General features: G+C 45.0%; 1 protein-coding gene across 1 annotated transcript in view; it reads left to right on the top strand.

Moving 5' to 3' along the window:
* The first annotated feature begins 8,029 nt into the window (after positions 1–8,029).
* The window catches only part of TGM6 (transglutaminase 6), a 46,159-nt gene continuing 35,206 nt past the window's right edge, over positions 8,030–18,982 (top strand). Inside the window, 6 exon segments of the mRNA XM_065893269.1 lie at positions 8,030–8,338; positions 9,105–9,152; positions 9,154–9,225; positions 10,730–10,861; positions 12,336–12,513; positions 13,038–13,176. Coding sequence (XP_065749341.1) covers positions 8,030–8,338; positions 9,105–9,152; positions 9,154–9,225; positions 10,730–10,861; positions 12,336–12,513; positions 13,038–13,176 — 878 coding nt within the window.

Below are 18,982 nucleotides of genomic sequence, written 5' to 3'. Positions count from 1 at the left end.
TTCTCCAGGATACACCATATCTTGGTTCACAAATCAAGCCTTGGTAAATTTAAGAAAATCGAAATTGTATTAAGTATCTTTTCCGACCACAACACCATGAGACTAGATATCAATTACAGGAAAAGATCTGTAAAAAATACAAACACATGGAGGCTAAACAATACACTACTTAATAACGAAGTGTTCACTGAAGAAATCAAAGAGGAAATAAAATAATACCTAGAAACAAATGACAATGGAGACACAATGACCCAAAACCTATGGGATGCAGCAAAAGTAGTTCTAAGGGGGAATTTATAGCAATACAAGCCCACCTTACGAAGCAGGAAGCATCTCGAATAAACAACCTAACCTTGCACCTCAAGCAATTAGAGAAAGAAGAACAAAAAAACCCCAGGGCTAGCAGAAGGAAAGAAATCATAAAAATCAGATCAGAAATAAATGAAAAAGAAATGAAGGAAACAATAACAAAGATCAATAAAACTAAAAGCTGGTTCTTTGAGAAGATAAACAAAATAGATAAACCACTAGCCAGACTCATCAAGAAAAAAAGGGAGAAGACTCAAATCAATAGAATTAGAAATGAAAAAGGAGAAGTAACAACTGACACTGCAGAAATAAAAAAGATCATGAGAGATTACTACAAGCAACTCTATGCCAATAAAATGGACAATCTAAGAAATGGACAAATTCTTAGAAATGCACAACCTGCCAAGACTGATTCAGGAAGAAATAGAAAATATGAACAGACCAAACACAAGCACTGAAATTGAAACTGTGATTGAAAATCTTCCAACAAACAAAGCCCAGGACCAGATGGCTTCACAGGTGACTTCTAACAAATATTTAGAGAAGAGCTAACACCTATCCTTCTCAAACTCTTCCAAAATATAGCAGAGGGAGGAACACTCCCAAATTCCTTCTACGAAGCCACCATCACCTTGATATCAAAACCAGACAAGGATGTCACAAAGAAAGAAAACTACAGGCCTATATCACTGATGAACATAGATGCAAAAATCCTCAACAAAATACTAGCAAACAGAATCCAACAGCACATTAAAAGGATCATACACCATGATCAACTGGGGTTTACTCCAGAAATGCAAGGATTCTTCAATATACGCAAATCTATCAATGTGATAAACCATATTAACAAATTGAAGGAGAAAAACCATATGATCATCTCAATAGATGCAGAGAAAGCTTTTGACAAAATTCAACACCCATTCATGATAAAAACCCTGCAGAAAGTAGGCATAGAGGGAACTTTCCTCAACATAATAAAGGCCATATATGACAAGCCCACAGCCAACATCATCCTCAATGGTGAAAAACTGAAAGCATTTCCACTAAGATCAGGAACAAGACAAGGTTGCCCACTCTCACCACTCTTATTCAACATAGTTTTGGAAGTTTTAGCCACAGCAATCAGAGAAGAAAAGGAAATAAAAGGAATCCAAATCGGAAAAGAAGAAGTAAAGCTGTCAATGTTTGCAGATGACATGATACCATACATAGAGAATCCTAAATATGCTACCAGAAAACTACTAGAGCTAATCAATGAATTTGGTAAAGTAGCAGGATACAAAATTAATGCACAGAAATCTCTGGCATTCCTATATACTAATGATGAAAAATCTGAAAGTGAAATCAAGAAAACACTCCCATTTACCATTGCAACAAAAAGAATAAAATATCTAGGAATAAACCTACCTAAGGAGACGAAAGACCTGTATGCAGAAAATTATAAGACACTGATGAAAGAAATTAAAGATGATACAAAAAGATGGAGAGATATACCATGTTCTTGGATTGGAAGAATCAACATTGTGAAAATGACTCTACTACCCAGAGCAATCTATTGATTCAATGCAATCCCTATCAAACTACCACTGGCGTTTTTCACAGAACTAGAACAAAAAATTTCGCAATTTGTATGGAAATACAAAAGACCCTGAATAGCCAAAGCAATCTTGAGAATGAAAAACAGAGCTGGAGGAATCAGGCTCCCTGACTTCAGACTATACTACAAAGCTACAGTAATCAAGACAGTATGGTACTGGCACAAAAACAGAATATAGATCAATGGAACAGGATAGAAAGCCCAGAGATAAACCCATGCACATATGGACACCTTATCTTTGATAAAGGTGGCAGGAATGTACAGTGGAGAAAGGACAGCCTCTTCAGTAAGTGGTGCTGGGAAAACTGGACAGATACATGTAAAAGTATGAGATTAGATCACTCCCTAACACCATACACAAAAATAAGCTCAAAATGGATTAAAGACCTAAATGTAAGGCCAGAAACTATCAAATTTTTAGAGGAAAACATAGGCAGAACACTCTATGACATAAATCACAGCAAGATCCTTTCTGACCTACCTCCTAGAGAAATGGAATTAAAAACAAAAATAAACAAATGGTACCTAATGAAACTGCAAAGCTTTTACACAGCAAAGGTAACCATAAACAAGACCAAAAGACAACCCTCAGAATGGGAGAAAATATTTGCAAATGAAGCAACTGACAAAGGATTAATCTCCAAAATTTACAAGCAGCTCATGCGGCTCAATAACAAAAAAAACAAACAACCCAATCCAAAAATGGGCAGAAGACCTAAATAGACATTTCTCCAAAGAAGATATACAGACTGCCATCAAACACATGAAAGAATGCTCAACATCATTAATCATTAGAGAAACGCAAATCAAAACTACAATGAGATATCATCTCACACCAGTCAGAATGGCCATCATCAAAAAATCTAGAAACAATAAATGCTGGAGAGGGTGTGCAGAAAAGGGAACACTCTTGCACTGCTGGTGGGAATGTGAATTGCTTCAGCCACTATGGAGAACAGTATGAGGTTCCTTAAAAAACTACAAATAGAACTACCATATGACCCAGCAATCCCACTACTGGGCATACACCCTGAGAAAACCAAAATTCAAACAGAGTCATGTACCAAAATGTTCATTGCAGCTCTATTTACAATAGCCCGGAGATGGAAACAACCTAAGTGCCCATCATTGGATGAATGGATAAAGAAGATGTGGCACATATATACAATGGAATATTACTCAGCCATAAAAAGAAACGAAATTGAGCTATTTGTAATGAGGTGGATAGACCTAGAGTCTGTCATACAGAGTGAAGTAAGTCAGAAAGAAAAAGACAAATACCGTATGCTAACACATATATATGGAATTTAAGGGGGAAAAATGTCATGAAGAACCTAGGGGTAAAACAGGAATAAAGACACAGACCTAATGGAGAACGGACTTGAGGATATGCGGAGGGGGAAGAGTGAGCTGTGACAGGGCGAGAGAGAGGCATGGACATATATACACTAACAAACGTAAGGTAGATAGCTATTTGGAAGCAGCCGCATAGCACAGGGATATCGGCTCAGTGCTTTGTGACCACCTGGAGGGGTGGGATAGGGAGGGTGGGGAGGAGGGAGACGCAAGAGGGAAGAGATATGGGAATATATGTATATGTATAACTGATTCACTTTGTTATAAAGCAGAAACTAACACACCATTGTAAAGAAATTATACCCCAATAAAGATGTTAAAATATATATATATTTCATCATTAGTGTATAGGAATGCAAGAGATTTCTGTGCATTAATTTTGTACCCTGCAACTTTACCAAATTCAGTGATTAGCTGTACTAGTTTTCTGTTGGGATCTTTAGGATTGTCTATGTATAGTATCATGTCATCTGCAAAGAGTGACAGTTTTACTTCTTTTCCAATTTGTATTCCTTTTATTTCTTTTTCTTCTCTGATTGCTGTGGCTAGGACTTCCAAAGCTTGTTGAAAAATAGTGGTGAGAGTGGACATCCTTGCCTTTTTCCTGATCTTAGAGGAAATGCTTTCAGTTTTTCACCATTGAGAACGATGTTTGCTGTGGGTTTGTCATATATGCCCTTTATTATGTTGAGGTAGGTTCCCTCTATGCCCACTTTCTGGAGAGTTTTTATCATAAATGGGTGTTGAAATTTGTCAAAAGCTTTTTCTGCTTCTATTGAAATGATCATATGGTTTTTATTCTTCAGTTTGTTAATATGGTGTGTCACATTGATTCATTTGCCTATATTGAAGAATCCTTGCCTCCCTGGGATACATCCCACTTGATCATGCTGTATGATCCTTTTAATGGGTTGTTGGATTCTGTTTGCTAGCATTTTGTTGAGGGTTTTTGCATCTATATACATCAGTGATTTTTATCTGTAATTTTCTTTTTGTTGTAGTATCTTTTTCTGGTTTTGGTATCAGGGTGATGCTGGCCTCATAGAATGAGTTTGGAATGTTCCTTCCTCTGCAGTTTTTTGGAAGAATTTGAGAAGGTTGAGTGGTAGCTCTTCTCGAAATGTTTGATAGAATTCACCTGTGAAGCCATCTGGTCCTGGACTTTTGTTTGTTGGAAGTTTTTAAATCACAGTTTCAATTTTCTTACTTGTGATTTGTCTGTTCATATTTTCTATTTTTTCCTGGTTCAGTCTTGGAAGGTTATATCTTTCTAAGAATTTGTCCATTTCTTCCAGGTTGTCCATTTTATTGGCATACAGTTACTTGTAGTACTCTCTTAGGATGCTTTGTACTTCTGTGGTGTCTGTTGTAACTTCTCCTTTTTCATTTCTAATCTTATTGATTTGTGTCCTCTTTTTCTTGATGAGTCTGGCTAATGGTTTATCAATTTTCTTTATCTTCTCAAGAAACAGCTTTTAGTTTTATTGATCTTTGCTGTTGTTTTCTTTGTTTCTATTTCATTTATTTCTGCTCTGATCTTTATGATTTCTTTCCTTCTGCTAACTTTGGGTTTCGTTTGTTCTTCTTTCTCTAGTTCCTTTAGGTGTAAGGTTAGATTGTTTATTTGAGATATCTCTTGTTTCTTGAGGTAGGCTTGTATAGCTATAAAGTTCCCTCTTAGAACTGCTTTTGCTGCATCCCATAGGTTTTGGATCATCGTGTTTTCATTGTCATTTGTCCGTAGGTATTTTTTTATTTCCTTTTTGACTTCTTCAGTGATCTCTTGGTTATTTAGTAACATATTGTTTAGCTTCTGTGTGTTAGTGTTTTTTACAGTTTTTTTCCCCTGTAATTTATTTCTAATCTCATAGCGTTGTGGTCAGAAAAGATGCTTGATATGATTTCAATTTTCTTAAATTTACTGAGGCTTGATTTGTGACCCAAGATGTGATATATCCTGGAGAATGTTCCATGCACACTTGAGAAGAAAGTGTAATCTGCTGTTTTTGGATGGAATGTCCTATAAATATCAATCAAATCCATCTGGTCTATTGTGTCATTTAAAGCTTCTGTTTCCTTTTTTATTTTCAATAATCTGTCCATTGGTGTAAGTGAGATGTTAATGTCCCCTCCTATTATTGGGTTACTGTCAATTTCCTCTTTCATATCTGTTAGAAGTTGCCTTATGTATTGATGTGCTCTTATGTTGGGTGCATATATATTTATAATTGTCATAGCTTCTTCTTCGACTGATCCCTTGATCATTATGTAGTGTCCTTCCTTGCTTCTTGTAACATTTTTAATTTTAACGTCTATTTTATCTGATATGAGTATTGCTACTCCAGCTTTCTTTTGATTTCCATTTGCATGGAATATCTTCTTCCATCCCCTCTCTTTCAATCTGTATGTGTCCCTAGATCTGAAGTGGGTCTCTTGTAGACAGCATATATATGGGTCTTGTTTTTGTGTCCATTCAGCAAGACTGTGTTTTGGCTAGAGCATTTAATCCATCGATATGTATGTTCCTATGACAATTTTCTTAATTGTTTTGGGTTTGTTTCTGTAGGTCCTTTTCTTCTCGTGTGTTTCCCACTTAGAGAAGATCCTTTAGCATTTGTTGTAGAGCTGGTTTGGTGGTGCTGAATTCTCTTAGCTTTTGCTTGTCTGTAAAGCTTTGGATTTCTCCATCAAATCTGAATGAGATCCTTGCCGGGTAGAGTAATCTTGGTTGTAGGTTCTTCCCTTTCATCACTTTAGGTAAATCTGCCACTCCCTTCTGGCTTGTAGAGTTTCTGCTGAGAAATCAGCTGTTAACCTTATGGGAGTTCCCTTGTATGTTGTCATTTTTCCCTTGCTGCTTTCAATAATTTTTCTTTGTCTTTAATTTTTGCCAATTTGATTACTATGTGTCTCCGCGTGTTTCTCCTTGGGTTTATCCTGTTGGGACTTGCTGCACTTCCTGGACTTGAGTGGCTATTTCCTTTCCCATGTTAGTGAAATTTTCGACTATAATCTCTTCAAATATTTTCTTGGGTCCTTTCTCTCTCCCTTCTCCTTCTTGGACCCCTATAATGCGAACGTTGTTGCATTTAATGCTTTTCAAGAGGTCTCTTAGGCTGTCTTCATTTCTTTTCATTCTTTTTTCTTTATTCTGTTCTGCAGCAGTGAATTCCTCCATTCTGTCTTCCAGGTCACTTGTCCGTTCTTCTGCCTCAGTTTGTCTGCTATTGATTCCTTCTAGTGTAGTTTTCATTTCAGTTATTGTATTGTTCATCTCTGTTTGTTTGTTCTTTAATTCTTCTAGGTCTTTGCTAAACATTTATTGCATCTTCTCCATCTTTGCCTCCATTGTTTTTCCAAGGTCCTGTTTCATCTTCACTATCATTATTCTGAATTCTTTTTCTGGAAGTTTGCCTATCTCTACCTCATTGAGTTGTTTTTCTGGGGTTTTATCTTGTTCCTTTATCTGGTACATAGCCCTCTACCTTTTCATCTTGTCTATCTTTCTGTGAATGTGGTTTTTGTTCCACAGGCTGCAGGATTGTAGTTCTTCTTGCTTCTGCTGTCTGTTGTCTGGTAGATGAGGCTACCTAAGAGGCTTGTGCAGGTCTCCTGATGGGAGGGACTGGTGGTGGGTGGAGCTGACTGTTGCTCTGGTGGGCAGAGCTCAGTAAAACTTTAATCCGCTTGACTGCTGATGTTCCCTCTTGTTGGTTGTTTGGCCTGAGGCAACCTAACACTGGAGCCTCCCTGGGCTCTTTGATGGGGCTAATGGCAGCCTCTGGGAGGGCTCATGCCAAGGAGTACTTCCCAGAATTTCTGCTGCCAGTGTCCTTGTCCCCACGGTGAGCCACAGCCACCCTCCTGCCTCTGCACGAGACCCTCCAACACTAGCCGGTAGGTCTGGTTCGGTCTCCCCTGGGTTCACTGGCCTTCCCCTGGGTCCTGATGCACACACTGTTTTGTGTGTTCCCTCCAAGAGTGGAGTCTCTGTTTCACGCAGTCCTGTCAAAGTCCTGCAGTTGAATCCTGCTACCCTTCAAAGTCTGATTCTCTATGAATTCCTCCTCCCGTTGCAGGACCCCCAGGTTGGGAAGCCTGACGTGAGGCTCAGAACCTTCACTCCAGTGGGTGGACTTCTGTGGTATAAGTGTTCTCCAGTCTGTGAGTCACCCACCCAGCAGTTATGGGATTAGATTTTGTTGTGATTGTGCCCCTTCTACCGTCAAATTATGGCTTCTCATTTGTCTTTGGTTGTGGGGTATCTTTTTTGGTGACTTCCAGTGTCTTCCTGTCGATAATTGTCCAGCCGCTAGTTGTGATTCTGGTGTTCTCGCTAGAGGGAGGGAGAGCACATCTTTCTACTCCGCCATCTTTGTTCAGGCTCCTGGAGGCTTTTGATGATAGCCTTCTGGGGATGGTTGGAAGGTGCTGCCAGCAGGCAGTGGGACAGATGAGATGACAACTCTGGAATCCTAGGCACACCAAGAAATACAGAGCTCTGGAAGGGTATAGAAGTTCATCAGGCATTTTTGGAGTCCATGCTTTCCTTTGCTGATCAGACAGAAGACACACTTTGGTTTCAAAGAGTGCTTTCACTTCCTCCTTGATCCAGGAAGTGGGTGGAAGTCAGGACAGCTAAAGTGGACCCCTCTCTACAGCTGGCCCTCTTGCATCTTGGTTAGGCCCTTCCCCACAGCAGTGTCCCAGCAGCTCAGGGCCTGAATGTTGGTCTTCCAGGTCTGTAGCTTTTCCCTTTCTCCAGAGATGAGCTTCCTGTGGGTGGCTGGGTCTCCTGATTCCCTCTCCTCTCTGCCAGGACCCCAGGCTTCTGAGGCCCTCTGCACCAAAGCTGTGTTCTAGACATCGGAGCTGGAGGAGAGCAATGCCTGGATGGCAGTGAAGGAGGCTCATATGGAGAACACCATGGCCATCAGCCTCACCAACCCTCCAGATGCTGTCATTGGCTGCTACCAGCTGAGCACCAAAGTTTCCTCTCGCTGCAAACACAGTAACCGGAAGCTGGGCGAGTTTGTTCTGCTTTTCAACCCATGGTGCCCAGATAGGAGCTCCTGAGTCCAAGGCTGAGGTTTTCCTGGAAGCCGTCCTTCAGGAAGTCCTGGGAGGCAAGTTAGGGACAGGGAGATGAATGCCAAGAGCTTGGCAAGAGTGGGCCCAGGAGGAGACAGGCATGGGACAGAGGAAGCTGGTAGCAGATGTTCCAAACCTGCCGTGACAGAGGGGCAGGTATTAGTGGGTTCTGGTGTATGGAGGCCAGTGGGAAAGGAGGGGGCTAATGGAAGGAGAGGCCTAGGATTGGGTAAGAGCCAGGTTTCAGCTACCAGGCAGCCTTGGTTTAGTCCCAGCTTTGCTAAGTTGCTTCCCTCTGAGTCTCAGTTTCCTCACCTGTAATATGGGAATAACAGTGCCTACCTCTTAGTGTTATGGTGAGAAACCATAGAACTAAAGTTTGTAATATGCAAGGCACATCTTAAGGAGTACTGGGGTCAGTATTCTTATTAAGGGGTAAGTCAGTAAGCAGTAGCCTGGATCAGTATGAACCTTCCATTGTCATTAAATCAGGTCACTCGAAAGCATCAGGACTTCTAAATTCCCTCCATCTGGGGCTGGGTTGGGGGTGGTCCCTGCCTAGGGAAAGACCAGCCAGGTGGAGTAGGGCTTGGCCGGGAGGCAGCCTGGGAGCCAGCAAACCCCTCTTGACCTCTCCTGCCCCAGAAGCCTCTAGGCGCCATCCTGCAGCTGAGCCCTGGTGTAGCCCTTTCCCCAGGCCAGTGAGGCCAGACTCCGTGCCCACGCCAGACCCGACCACTGCCTTTCAGAGGATGATGTGTTTCTGGCCACAGAGGAAGAGAGACAGGAGTACATACATGCTCAATGACAGCGGGATCATCTTCTGAGGAGTGGAGAAGCACATCCGAGCCCAAGGCTGGAACTTCAGGAAGGTCTCCAGGGACCCAGGCCAGAAGGGGGACTGAGAGTCATAAGAGACAGAAGCGGGGCTGGGGAGATGAGAAAAGTCAGTGCAGGAGCCATTCTGTCTGCCCTCTTCTTCCCAGGAGGGACAAGCTGGGCTGACTCTTAGACCAAGTCCACTTCTCCAGTCTCTACTACTAGTTGTGCTGGGTCCTTGGGAAGGGGTGCTACATTGGGTACAAATAAATAGCTTAGATCAGGGGCTCTCAATCTTGAGTGTGCACCAGAAGGCCACCGAGGGCTCGTTAAAACACACAGGTGGCTGGGCCCCAACTCCCCAAGTTGCTGATTCACTAGGTCTGAGGTGGGGCCTGAGAGTCTCTATTTCTAGCAAGTTACCAGGTGCTGCTGCCGTCGCTGGCCTGGAACCACATTTTGAGAGCCCCTGACTTAGATAAGTAGCTACAATACAAGGTGAGATGTTGTGGGAGGGGGTGGAGGCAGTTGGAAAGGTAGAGATGGGAGCAGAGGGAGTTCAGAAGGTCATGAAGGGAAACTCCACTTCAGGGATTGCAGAAGGCTTCATGATATTGGGGTGGAGCCCCCAAAGTCGGGCAGGATCTGGACAGGCAGAGGGAAGAGCAGACAGAGCAGTGGAGGAGGGGAGCCAGAGAGTAGTGGAGGTTCTGTAGAGGAGCTCTGTCTCCCCGGGCTCCAGGCAAGTCGAGAGACTTGACTGTCAGACTGAGGAGCTGGGGGTTGAAAGCATCTGGGGCTCAGGGGCTGGGCAGGGATGATATACCAGAGAGTTCAAGGTCCATCTAAGGGTAACCCCATCTCAGCATCCACTTCGTTTTTTTTTGTTTGTTTTGTGTGTGTGTGTGTGTTGTATGTGGACCTCTCACTTCTGTGGCCTCTCCCGCTGCGGAGCACAGGCTCCGGATGAGCAGGCTCAGTGGCCATGGCTCACAGGCCCAGCCACTCCACGGCATGTGGGATCTTCCCGGACCAGGGCATGAACCCGTGTCCCCTGCATCGGCAGGCGGACTGTCAATCACTGCACCACCAGGGAAGCCCAGCATCCACTTCTTATTGCCACATAGGAAAGTGAGCCCAGGGTTCCCAGACCTTCCCAATTTTCAAAGACCAGAAATCTTAATTTGTATGTGAAAATCCCCCAGTTTTTAAATGTTGTCAACTAAGTCATTTGGAAACATTATGTAAACCAGTGGGATCAATGTGGCTCCAGAGTCCCAGTTTATCATGAACTTTACTGTGGTTCGTGGGGAGCCATGGGCCTACTGAACAGGGGAGGGAGGTGATTAAGGCTGAGCTTCTGGTTCCCAGTGACTCTTTGAAAGAGGGTTTTTGAGACTTGGGTGTGCTCTGTTGTGTCCCTGGAGGGGGTAGACGGGTGGGCAGTGGGGTAGGCAAACTCCCTGCACAAAACAGTGACTGACTAGGGAAGGGTTGTGAGAGGGTCTGAAGTGTAGGTGTGGCTCTGGCCTCTAAGAACAGCCTCTCTGGGGGCAGTTTGAGGAGGACATCCTGAACATCTGCTTCTGCATCCTGGACCGAAGCCCTAGTCACCAAGATGACCCAGCCACCACCAAAGTGTCCCACCGCTACAACCCCATCTACGTCACTGGAGCCATCAGCGCCATGGTAAGGAGCCCAGCTATCCCTGCATGCACACTCCCTCGTGGGTCCCCGGGCCAACTCCAGGGTCACACCCTAAGATTTTCCCCATCACCTCTTGTTTTAATTCTCTATTGCTGCATAACAAATCACCCCAAAACTCAATGGTATAAAACAGCCATTTACTATGTTGACAACTTTGCAAATCAGGGACTTGGTCAGGGCAACGTGAGGACAGAACACCTCTGTTCCAAGCTGCTTCAGCTGGGTGTGTCTGAATGGCTGCAGATGTCTGGAATGGTTTGACGGGACCATATATCTAGGGCATTTGCTCCAACAGTCAATGTTTCCTTGGTTCTCTTCCATGCTGTGTCTGCTGGAACTGGAGTGCCCAGGTGGCTTGCTCACTCTCATGTCTGGCCCCTGGGCTGGGATGGTTGGAAGAGCTGGGTCTGGCCAGTCATCGCTCTGTGTCTCCATGCAGCCTTTCCACATGGCTAGGTTGGGCTTCCTCAAAGCATGGCAGTCTCAGGGTAATCAGATAAGGCAGCTGGCTTCTCCCCAAGCGATTATTCTAAAATTAAGTGGAAGCTGCCAGTCTCATAAAGCCTGGGCCTGGAAACAGGCACAACATCACTTCCACCATGGTCATTAATCAAAGCAGTCACAAGCCAACCCAGATTCAGGGAGAGGGTACACAGAACCTCCTCGCTGTGAGAGGATTGCCATCTTTAATCTATTACATGCCAGTGCTTCCTCCTCGGAAGGTAGCCAGAGGGCCTACTAGCTCTCTCTATAGCAAGTAGGTGTTAAGATCAGTGGGTGGGTAACTGTGATTCCAAAAATGGGCAAAGCTGTTTTTCCTCATATTTGATACTCTCAAATCCTCAAGACTTCAGAGACATGTTGGAGCACAGAGAATCAAAAGCAGTGACCAGTCCCGAACAGTAGAGTGGTACAACCCTGTAGGATAGCGGTACAGGCTCCCAAGTCAAAGTCCTGAACTCCTGAACCCCTTTTGCTAACTTGCTGTGCGATTTGAGCAAGTGCCCTAACCTCTATGAATCTCAGTTTCCTCATCTGAAAAAAAAAGGAAATAATAGAACCTACATCATAGACTAATATAGATTAATATAATGTGTGCTAAGCCCTTAGAATAGTGTCTGGCACACGGTAAACATTTAATGAATGTTAAGCATCTCTATAACTAACATTACCACCAACAGTCCCAAAAAACAGATTACTTAAAACAGGAAACGCTCTAAAACTGAATACAATTTTCAGCAATAGAGCATCCCAATGGAAAGTAACTGAAAATGATTAATGGTACCAAAAAGTAGGTATTTTAAAACAGCAGATGGCCCCAATTTTCAGACAATTTAAAAACAAGGGGTGGCCCCAAATAAATGGGTGGCCCAAAGTTGGAGACGATTTTACGATGGCAATGTTCCTGAAGAGGGAAGCCCTGCCTGGTGGTGGACTTTTGGCCTCCTCTGCCCAGGTGAACAGCAACAACGACCAGGGCGTGGTACAAGGCCAGCGGCAGGGCAAGTATGGTGGCGGCACCAGCCCACTGCACTGGCGTGGCAGCGTGGCCATTCTGCACAAGTCGTTCAAGGGCAGGTTCAAGCCAGTCAGATACGGCCAGTGCTGGGTCTTTGCTGGAGTCATGTGTACAGGTACCCTGGGAAAGAAGTTCCCCAACCCCTAGTCAGCTCAGTTTGCATTTGTTTCCATATATTTGCATAGGCATTCCTCCCCCAACAAAAAAAATCTTTCTTTATTAGTGATGGGGAAATAGAAGTCTGGGTAATGAAGAGAGAAACCAGATCCCTCATTTATGTGACTTTTGATCTTTTATTTTACAGGAGTCCCACCTCTCAAGCCCACTGAGTGCCCTTGAGTGAGTCTTGTGGTCCTGGGTCCTCAGTCCCTACAGGCTATTATGGCTATTATAGGGTTATTATATGGCTTCCAAGGTCCTGCCAGCCTCAGAGCCCATCTATTCAAATGGGGGTGGTGGTGGTGACTCTAGAAGTCCCCTGAGAGAATGTACAGGAGATGGAGGTGTTTCTCAGAGTGGAGACGAGAGTCGGCCCTGGCAAAGATAGGGAGGGGGCTGTGGCCAGACCTGAGGCAGGCGGTCTGCTAGGGGAGGCCACACCACTCCTCCCTGAGTCTGGGGTCCCGGCCTGTCCTGGAGTCTTGCAAGCATCCTGCTCTTCACTCCTTGGGTGCTTGGGGATTTTGACATGGGTTGTGTCAGGCAGGAACCTGAGTGTGGACAAGTACATGGACTCCTTCGGGTGGACACTGGAGGACTTGATGGAGGACAGCATGTGGTGGCTCCTCAGCCGCTGGCTCCCAGGGGCGCCCTGAGGCCCTCCCAGATGGAGCTCAGCTCCACTGAGTCTGAGCCAGTTCTGGAAGTGGTGACAGGTGCCCAGCAGAGGGGGTGGTCCCTGGCAGGGTGACTCCTCTTCTGAGATACAGGGGTCTTTGGACACATGACTCAGAAGCCAAGAGGTGGGGTCAGGATTTGACAGCCTTGGACCCCTGGCTCTCCGCTCTGCAGGGCTATGAGCCCTCCCCTAGACACCTGTGACTTGCAGGTGGGGCCAAGTCCCGCCCCTGCAGAGTCACCTCTGTATCCCACTCCTGCTGTCTGTCAGCTGCCTGTGCACTGAGCTGTGTCTCAGGCGGGAAACAAGCTCCTTTCTCAGCTCAAGCAAAACTCTTTGCACAAAGCTTTACAAAGTTCATTTTGATTTGATTTTTTAAAGTAGGAGATACATTCATGTGCTTTAACATTCAAAAGGTACAGAAGGGGCTACAGTGTAAGTCTCCCTCTCTCCATTGCCAGCCTCCCCCTCCTCCTTCTGGACACAACACCAGAGAGAAGCCCTGCAGCTACAGGGGCACACATATGCACAATCCCCACACACCCCCACTTCCCCTCACTTAATATCAGCAGCATAATGTAAACTGTTCATTTTGCTCTACATGAAACAGTTCCATATTGGTACATACAAGGTTTCCTCTCTTTTTATTCTTAATTAATTAATTAATTAATATTTTATTTTTGGCTGCATTGGGTCTTCGTTGCTGCGCGCGGGCTTTCTCTAGTTGCGGCGAGCAGGGGCTACTCCGTTGCGGTGCGCGGGCTTCTCATTGAGGTGGCTTCTCTTTTTGCAGAGCACGGGCTGTAGACGCGCGGGCTTCAGTAGTTGTGGCTCGCGGGCTTAGCTGCTCCGCGGCGTATGGGATCTTCCTCCACCAGGGCTCGAACCTGTGTCCCCTGCAGTGGCAGGTGGATTCTTAATCAATGCATCACCAGGGAAGTCCCCTTATTTTTTATAGTGTTTAAAAAGTAGCAACACCGTGCCCAGTGAGCACCTCGTCTACGCCAGACCCAGTTGTGCTGCATATGCAGGCTGACCTCATTTTATTACTCTTCTTTTTATTGTGCTTCACAGACATTGCATTTTTTTCTTTCTTTTTTTTTTTTGCGGTACACGGGCCTCTCACTGCTGTGGCCTCTCCCGTTGCGGAGCACAGGCTCCAGGCGCACAGGCTCAGCGGCCATGGCTCACGGGCCCAGCCGCTCCACGGCATGTGAGATCCTCCCAGACCGGGGCACAAACCCGCGTCCCCTGCATCGGCAGGCAGACTCTCAACCACTGTGCCACCAGGGAAGCCCCAGACATTGCATTTTTTTACAAATTGAAGGTTTGTGGTCTATTGGCATCATTTTTCCAACAGCTTCATTAAAGTATGTACATTGTTTTATTAGACGTAATGCTATTGCACACTTAATAGATTACAGTATACTGTAAGCATAACTTTTATATGCACTGGGAAACCAAAAAAGTTTGTGTGACTTGCTTTATTGCTGTATCCACATTTTATCCACATGTAGTGGTCTGGAACCTAATCCACAATATCTCCAAGGTGTACCTGTGTACTAATTCATTCCTCCAAACAACCTTGTAAGCAAGCTAGTATTGTTATCTCTATTTTGCAGATGAGGAAACCAAGGCACAGGGAGGTTAAGTAACTTGTCTAAGGCTCCACAGCTAGTGAGTGGACGAGAAGTTACAAACCTGTCCTGCCTTTCAGTTGTACAGCAAAACCATTGTTTATCTAACCACCTCACATGGCTGGACCAAATATTTGCCTTTACAAACAAGGCTTTTGGAAAACCAAAAAGAGGAGAAGGAAAGGGGAGAAGAGAGGCAGAGAGATGGTCTGAGGCTGGACACCAGCTTGGGAGGAAGGAGTCCTGGGCACATTCCCCTGGGCGTGGCTGAAGGACATTTTTAAGAAGAGGGCTGCTGAGGCTGGCTGTGTTTCCTTCTGTACTATGTGCTCTTCACTATTCCCCTGCTCTTTAGAAAGTCGACTTTTCTTGGCAACTTACACATGTATAAGCAGACATTCGGATAAGGTTATTCATGGAAGCCTTGTGGATACAGGAGCTCCAAAAAAAATTGCATTCTTTCTTTATGCAGAACAGACAGACCCTTCTTTTTGTTTTGGGGATCTCTGTCACCATACAGGTTATCCATGTTCTCCCTTTCACCCCCAAATGCTTTTCACAATATTTTCCCAAAGAAGAGTTTGGAGGCCAGAGTAAAGACACCAACCCAGCCCAAGAAGCATTTCTCTCTGCTGCTTCCTTACTGTGTGACCTTGTGCAAATGATGTCACTTTTCCTAATCTCATATTCTCATCTTTAACATAAGAGACTTAAAGCCTAAACGAAGGCCTACAGAACTCTGCATAATATGAAACCTACCTACCCCCGTGCTTGCCGTAGCCCAGAGATATACTTTCTGTTCCTTGAACACACTTTTTTCTTGTCTCAAGAGCCTTTGCACATGCTGTTCCTTCTGTCTGAAACACTGTTCCCTTCACTCTTCCTATGGCTAATTCTTTCCACTTTAAGTCTCATCTTAGATGTCATTTACCTAGAGTAGGTCTCCAGCAGTTATTCCCTAACTCAAGCTCCTCTCTTTCTTCACAGCATTTATTATTACTTTATTGTTTTATTTATTTGTTTATTTATTGTTACTTTATTGTTTTATTTATCTGCTTACTTACTTTTGCCTGTCTCCCTATCTGTCTCCTTTGTTAGAATGTAAGCTGCACAAGAACAAGGATCTTCCGTCTTATTTGCTGTTGTATTTCTGGACCTTGAACAACAGGTTCTAGATATATAGATATAGATATATAGATATAGATATACATACGTATATTTATACATACAGGCAGGCCTCGGAGATAGTGCCAGTTCAGTTCCAGACCACTTCAATAAAGCAATTTTCACAGTAAAGGAGTCACATGAATTTTTTAATCCAAAAGAGCATAGATTATCCTTGGGGGGACCTTGAAGATGGCGGAAGAGTAAGACGCGGAGATCGCCTTCCTCCCCACGGATACACCAGAAATACATCCACACGTGGAACAACTCCTACAGAACTCCTACTGAAGGCTGGCAGAAGACCTCAGACCTCCCAAAAGGCAAGAAACTCCCCACGTAACTGGGTAGGGCAAAAGAAAAAACAGAGACAAAAGAATAAGGACGGCACCTGCACCAGTGGGAGGGAGCTGTGAAGGAGGAAAAGTTTCCACACACTAGGAAGCCCCTCCGCGGGCGGAGACTGCGGGAGGCAGAGGGGGGAGTTTCGGGACCGCGGAGTAGTGCACAGCGACGGGTGCTGAGGGCAAAGCGGGGAGATTCCTGCACAGACGATCGGTGCCGACCAGCACTCACCAACCCGAGAGGCTTGCTGCTCACCCACCGGGGCGGGCGGGGCTGCGAGCTGAGGCTCGGGTTTTGGTCTTGGACGGAGCTCAGGGAGGGGACTGGGGTTGGCGGCTTGAACATAGCCTGAAGGGGTTAGTGCACCACGACTAGCCGGGAGGGAGTTCGGGGAAAAGCCTGCACCGGCCGAAGAGGCAAGAGACTTTTTCTTCCCTCTTTGTTTCCTGGTGCGCGAGGAGAGGGGTTTAAGAGCGCTGCTTAAAGGAACTCCAGAGACGGGCGCGAGCCGCGGCTAAAAGCGCGAACCCCAGAGACGGGCGGGAGACGCTAAGGCTGCTGCTGCCGCCACCAAGGGGCCTGTGTGCGAGCACAGGTCACTCTCCACACCCCTCTTCCGCGGAGTCTGTGCAGCCCGCCACTGCCAGGTTCCCGGGATCCAGGGACAACTTCCCCGGGACAGCGCACGGCGGGCCTCAGGCTGGTGCAACGTCACGCCGGCCTCTGCCGCAACGTCACGCTGCCTCTGCCGCCGCAGGCCGGCCCCGCACGCAGTGCCCCTCCTTCCCCCATCCCCCAACCCCCGGCCTGAGTGAGCCGGAGGCCCCGAATCAGCGGCTCCTTTAACCCCGTCCTGTCTGAGCGAAAAAACAGACGCCCTCCAGCGACCTACACGCAGAGGCAGGGCCAAATCCAAAGCTGAGCTCCTGTGAGCTGTGAGAACAAAGAAGAGAAAGGGAAATCTCCCCCAACAGCCACAGAAGCAGCGGATTAAAGCTCCACAATCAACTTGATATACCCTGCATCTGTGGAATACCTGAATAGACAAGGAATGATCCCAAATTGAAGAGGTGGAATTTAGGAGTGAGATCTATGATTTTTTTCCCTTTTCCTCTTTTTGTGAATGTGTACGTGTATGCTTCTGTGTGACATCTAGTCTGTATACTCTAGCTTCCACCATTTGTCCTAGGGCTCTATCCGTCCATGAGTTTTTTTTTTTTTAATTTTTTTCTTAATAATTAAGTTTAATTGTAATAACTTTATTATACTTTACCTTCGTTCTTTCTTTCTTTCCTTCCTTCCCTCCCTCCTTTAGACAACGAATCACCCCAAATTGAGGAGGTGGTCTCAGGGAGCAGGATTTATGATTTTTCCCCCTTTACCTCTTTTTGTGAAGGTGTATGTGTATGCTTCTGTGTAAGATTTTCTCTGTATAGCTTTGCTTCCAACATTTGTCCTAAGGTTCTATCCGTCCCTTTTTTTTTTCTAAATATTTTTTAATTCAATAACTATATTATACTTTATTTTATTTTTACTGTATCATCTTTCTTTCTGTCTTTTTTTCCTTCTTTCCCTCCTTCCTTCCTTCCTCCCTCCCTCCCTCCCTCCCTCCCTCCTTTCTTTCCTTCTTTGCTTCTTTCTTCCTTCCTTCCTTTCCTCCTTTCCCTCTTTCTTTACTCATACTTCTACTAATTCTCCCTACTTTTTCTCCCTTTTATTCTGAGCTGTGTGGATGAAAGGCTCTTGGTGCTCCAGCCAGGAGTCAGGGCTCTGCCTCTGAGGTAGGAGAGCCAACTTCAGGACACTGGTCAACAAGAGACCTCCCAGCTCCACATAATATTAAACGGTGGAAATATCCCAGAGACCTCCATCTTAACACCAGCACCCAGCTTCACTCAACGACCAGCAAGCCACAGTGCTGGACAACCTATGCCAAACAACTAACAAAACAGGAACACAACCCCACCCATTAGCAGAGAGGCTGCCTAAAATCATAATAAGGCCACAGACACCCCAAAACACACCACCAGACGTGAACCTGCCCACTAGAGAGACAAGATCCAGCCTCATCCAGCACAACACAGGCACTAGTCCCCTCCACCAGGAAGCCTACATAACCCACTGAAACAACCTTAGCCACTGGAGACAGACATCAAAAACAACGGGAACTACGAACCTGCAGCCTGCAAAAAGGAGACCCCAAACACAGTAAGATAAGCAAAATGAGAAGACAGAAAAACACACAGCAGATGAAGGAGCAAGATAAAAACCCACCAGACCTAACAAATGAAGAGGAAATAGGCAATCTACCTGAAAAAGAATTCAGAATAATGATAGTAAGGATGATCCGAAATCTTGGAAGTAGAATGGACAAAATGCAAGAAACAGTTAACAAGGACCTACAAGAACTAAAGATGAAACAAGCAATGATGAACAATACAATAAATGAAATTAAAATCACTCTAGATAGGATCAATAGCAGAATAACTGAGGCAGAAGAACGGATAAGTGACCTGGAAGATAAAGTAGTGGAAATAACTACTGCAGAGCAGAATAAAGAAAAAAGAATGAAAAGAACTGAGGACAGTCTCAGAGACCTCTGG

The sequence above is a fragment of the Phocoena phocoena genome, chromosome 15 (genome assembly GCF_963924675.1).
Source record: "Phocoena phocoena chromosome 15, mPhoPho1.1, whole genome shotgun sequence".
NCBI lineage: Eukaryota > Metazoa > Chordata > Mammalia > Artiodactyla > Phocoenidae > Phocoena > Phocoena phocoena.
Note: the sequence above shows the minus strand (reverse complement) of the source record. Positions and strands in the feature narration are given on the sequence as shown.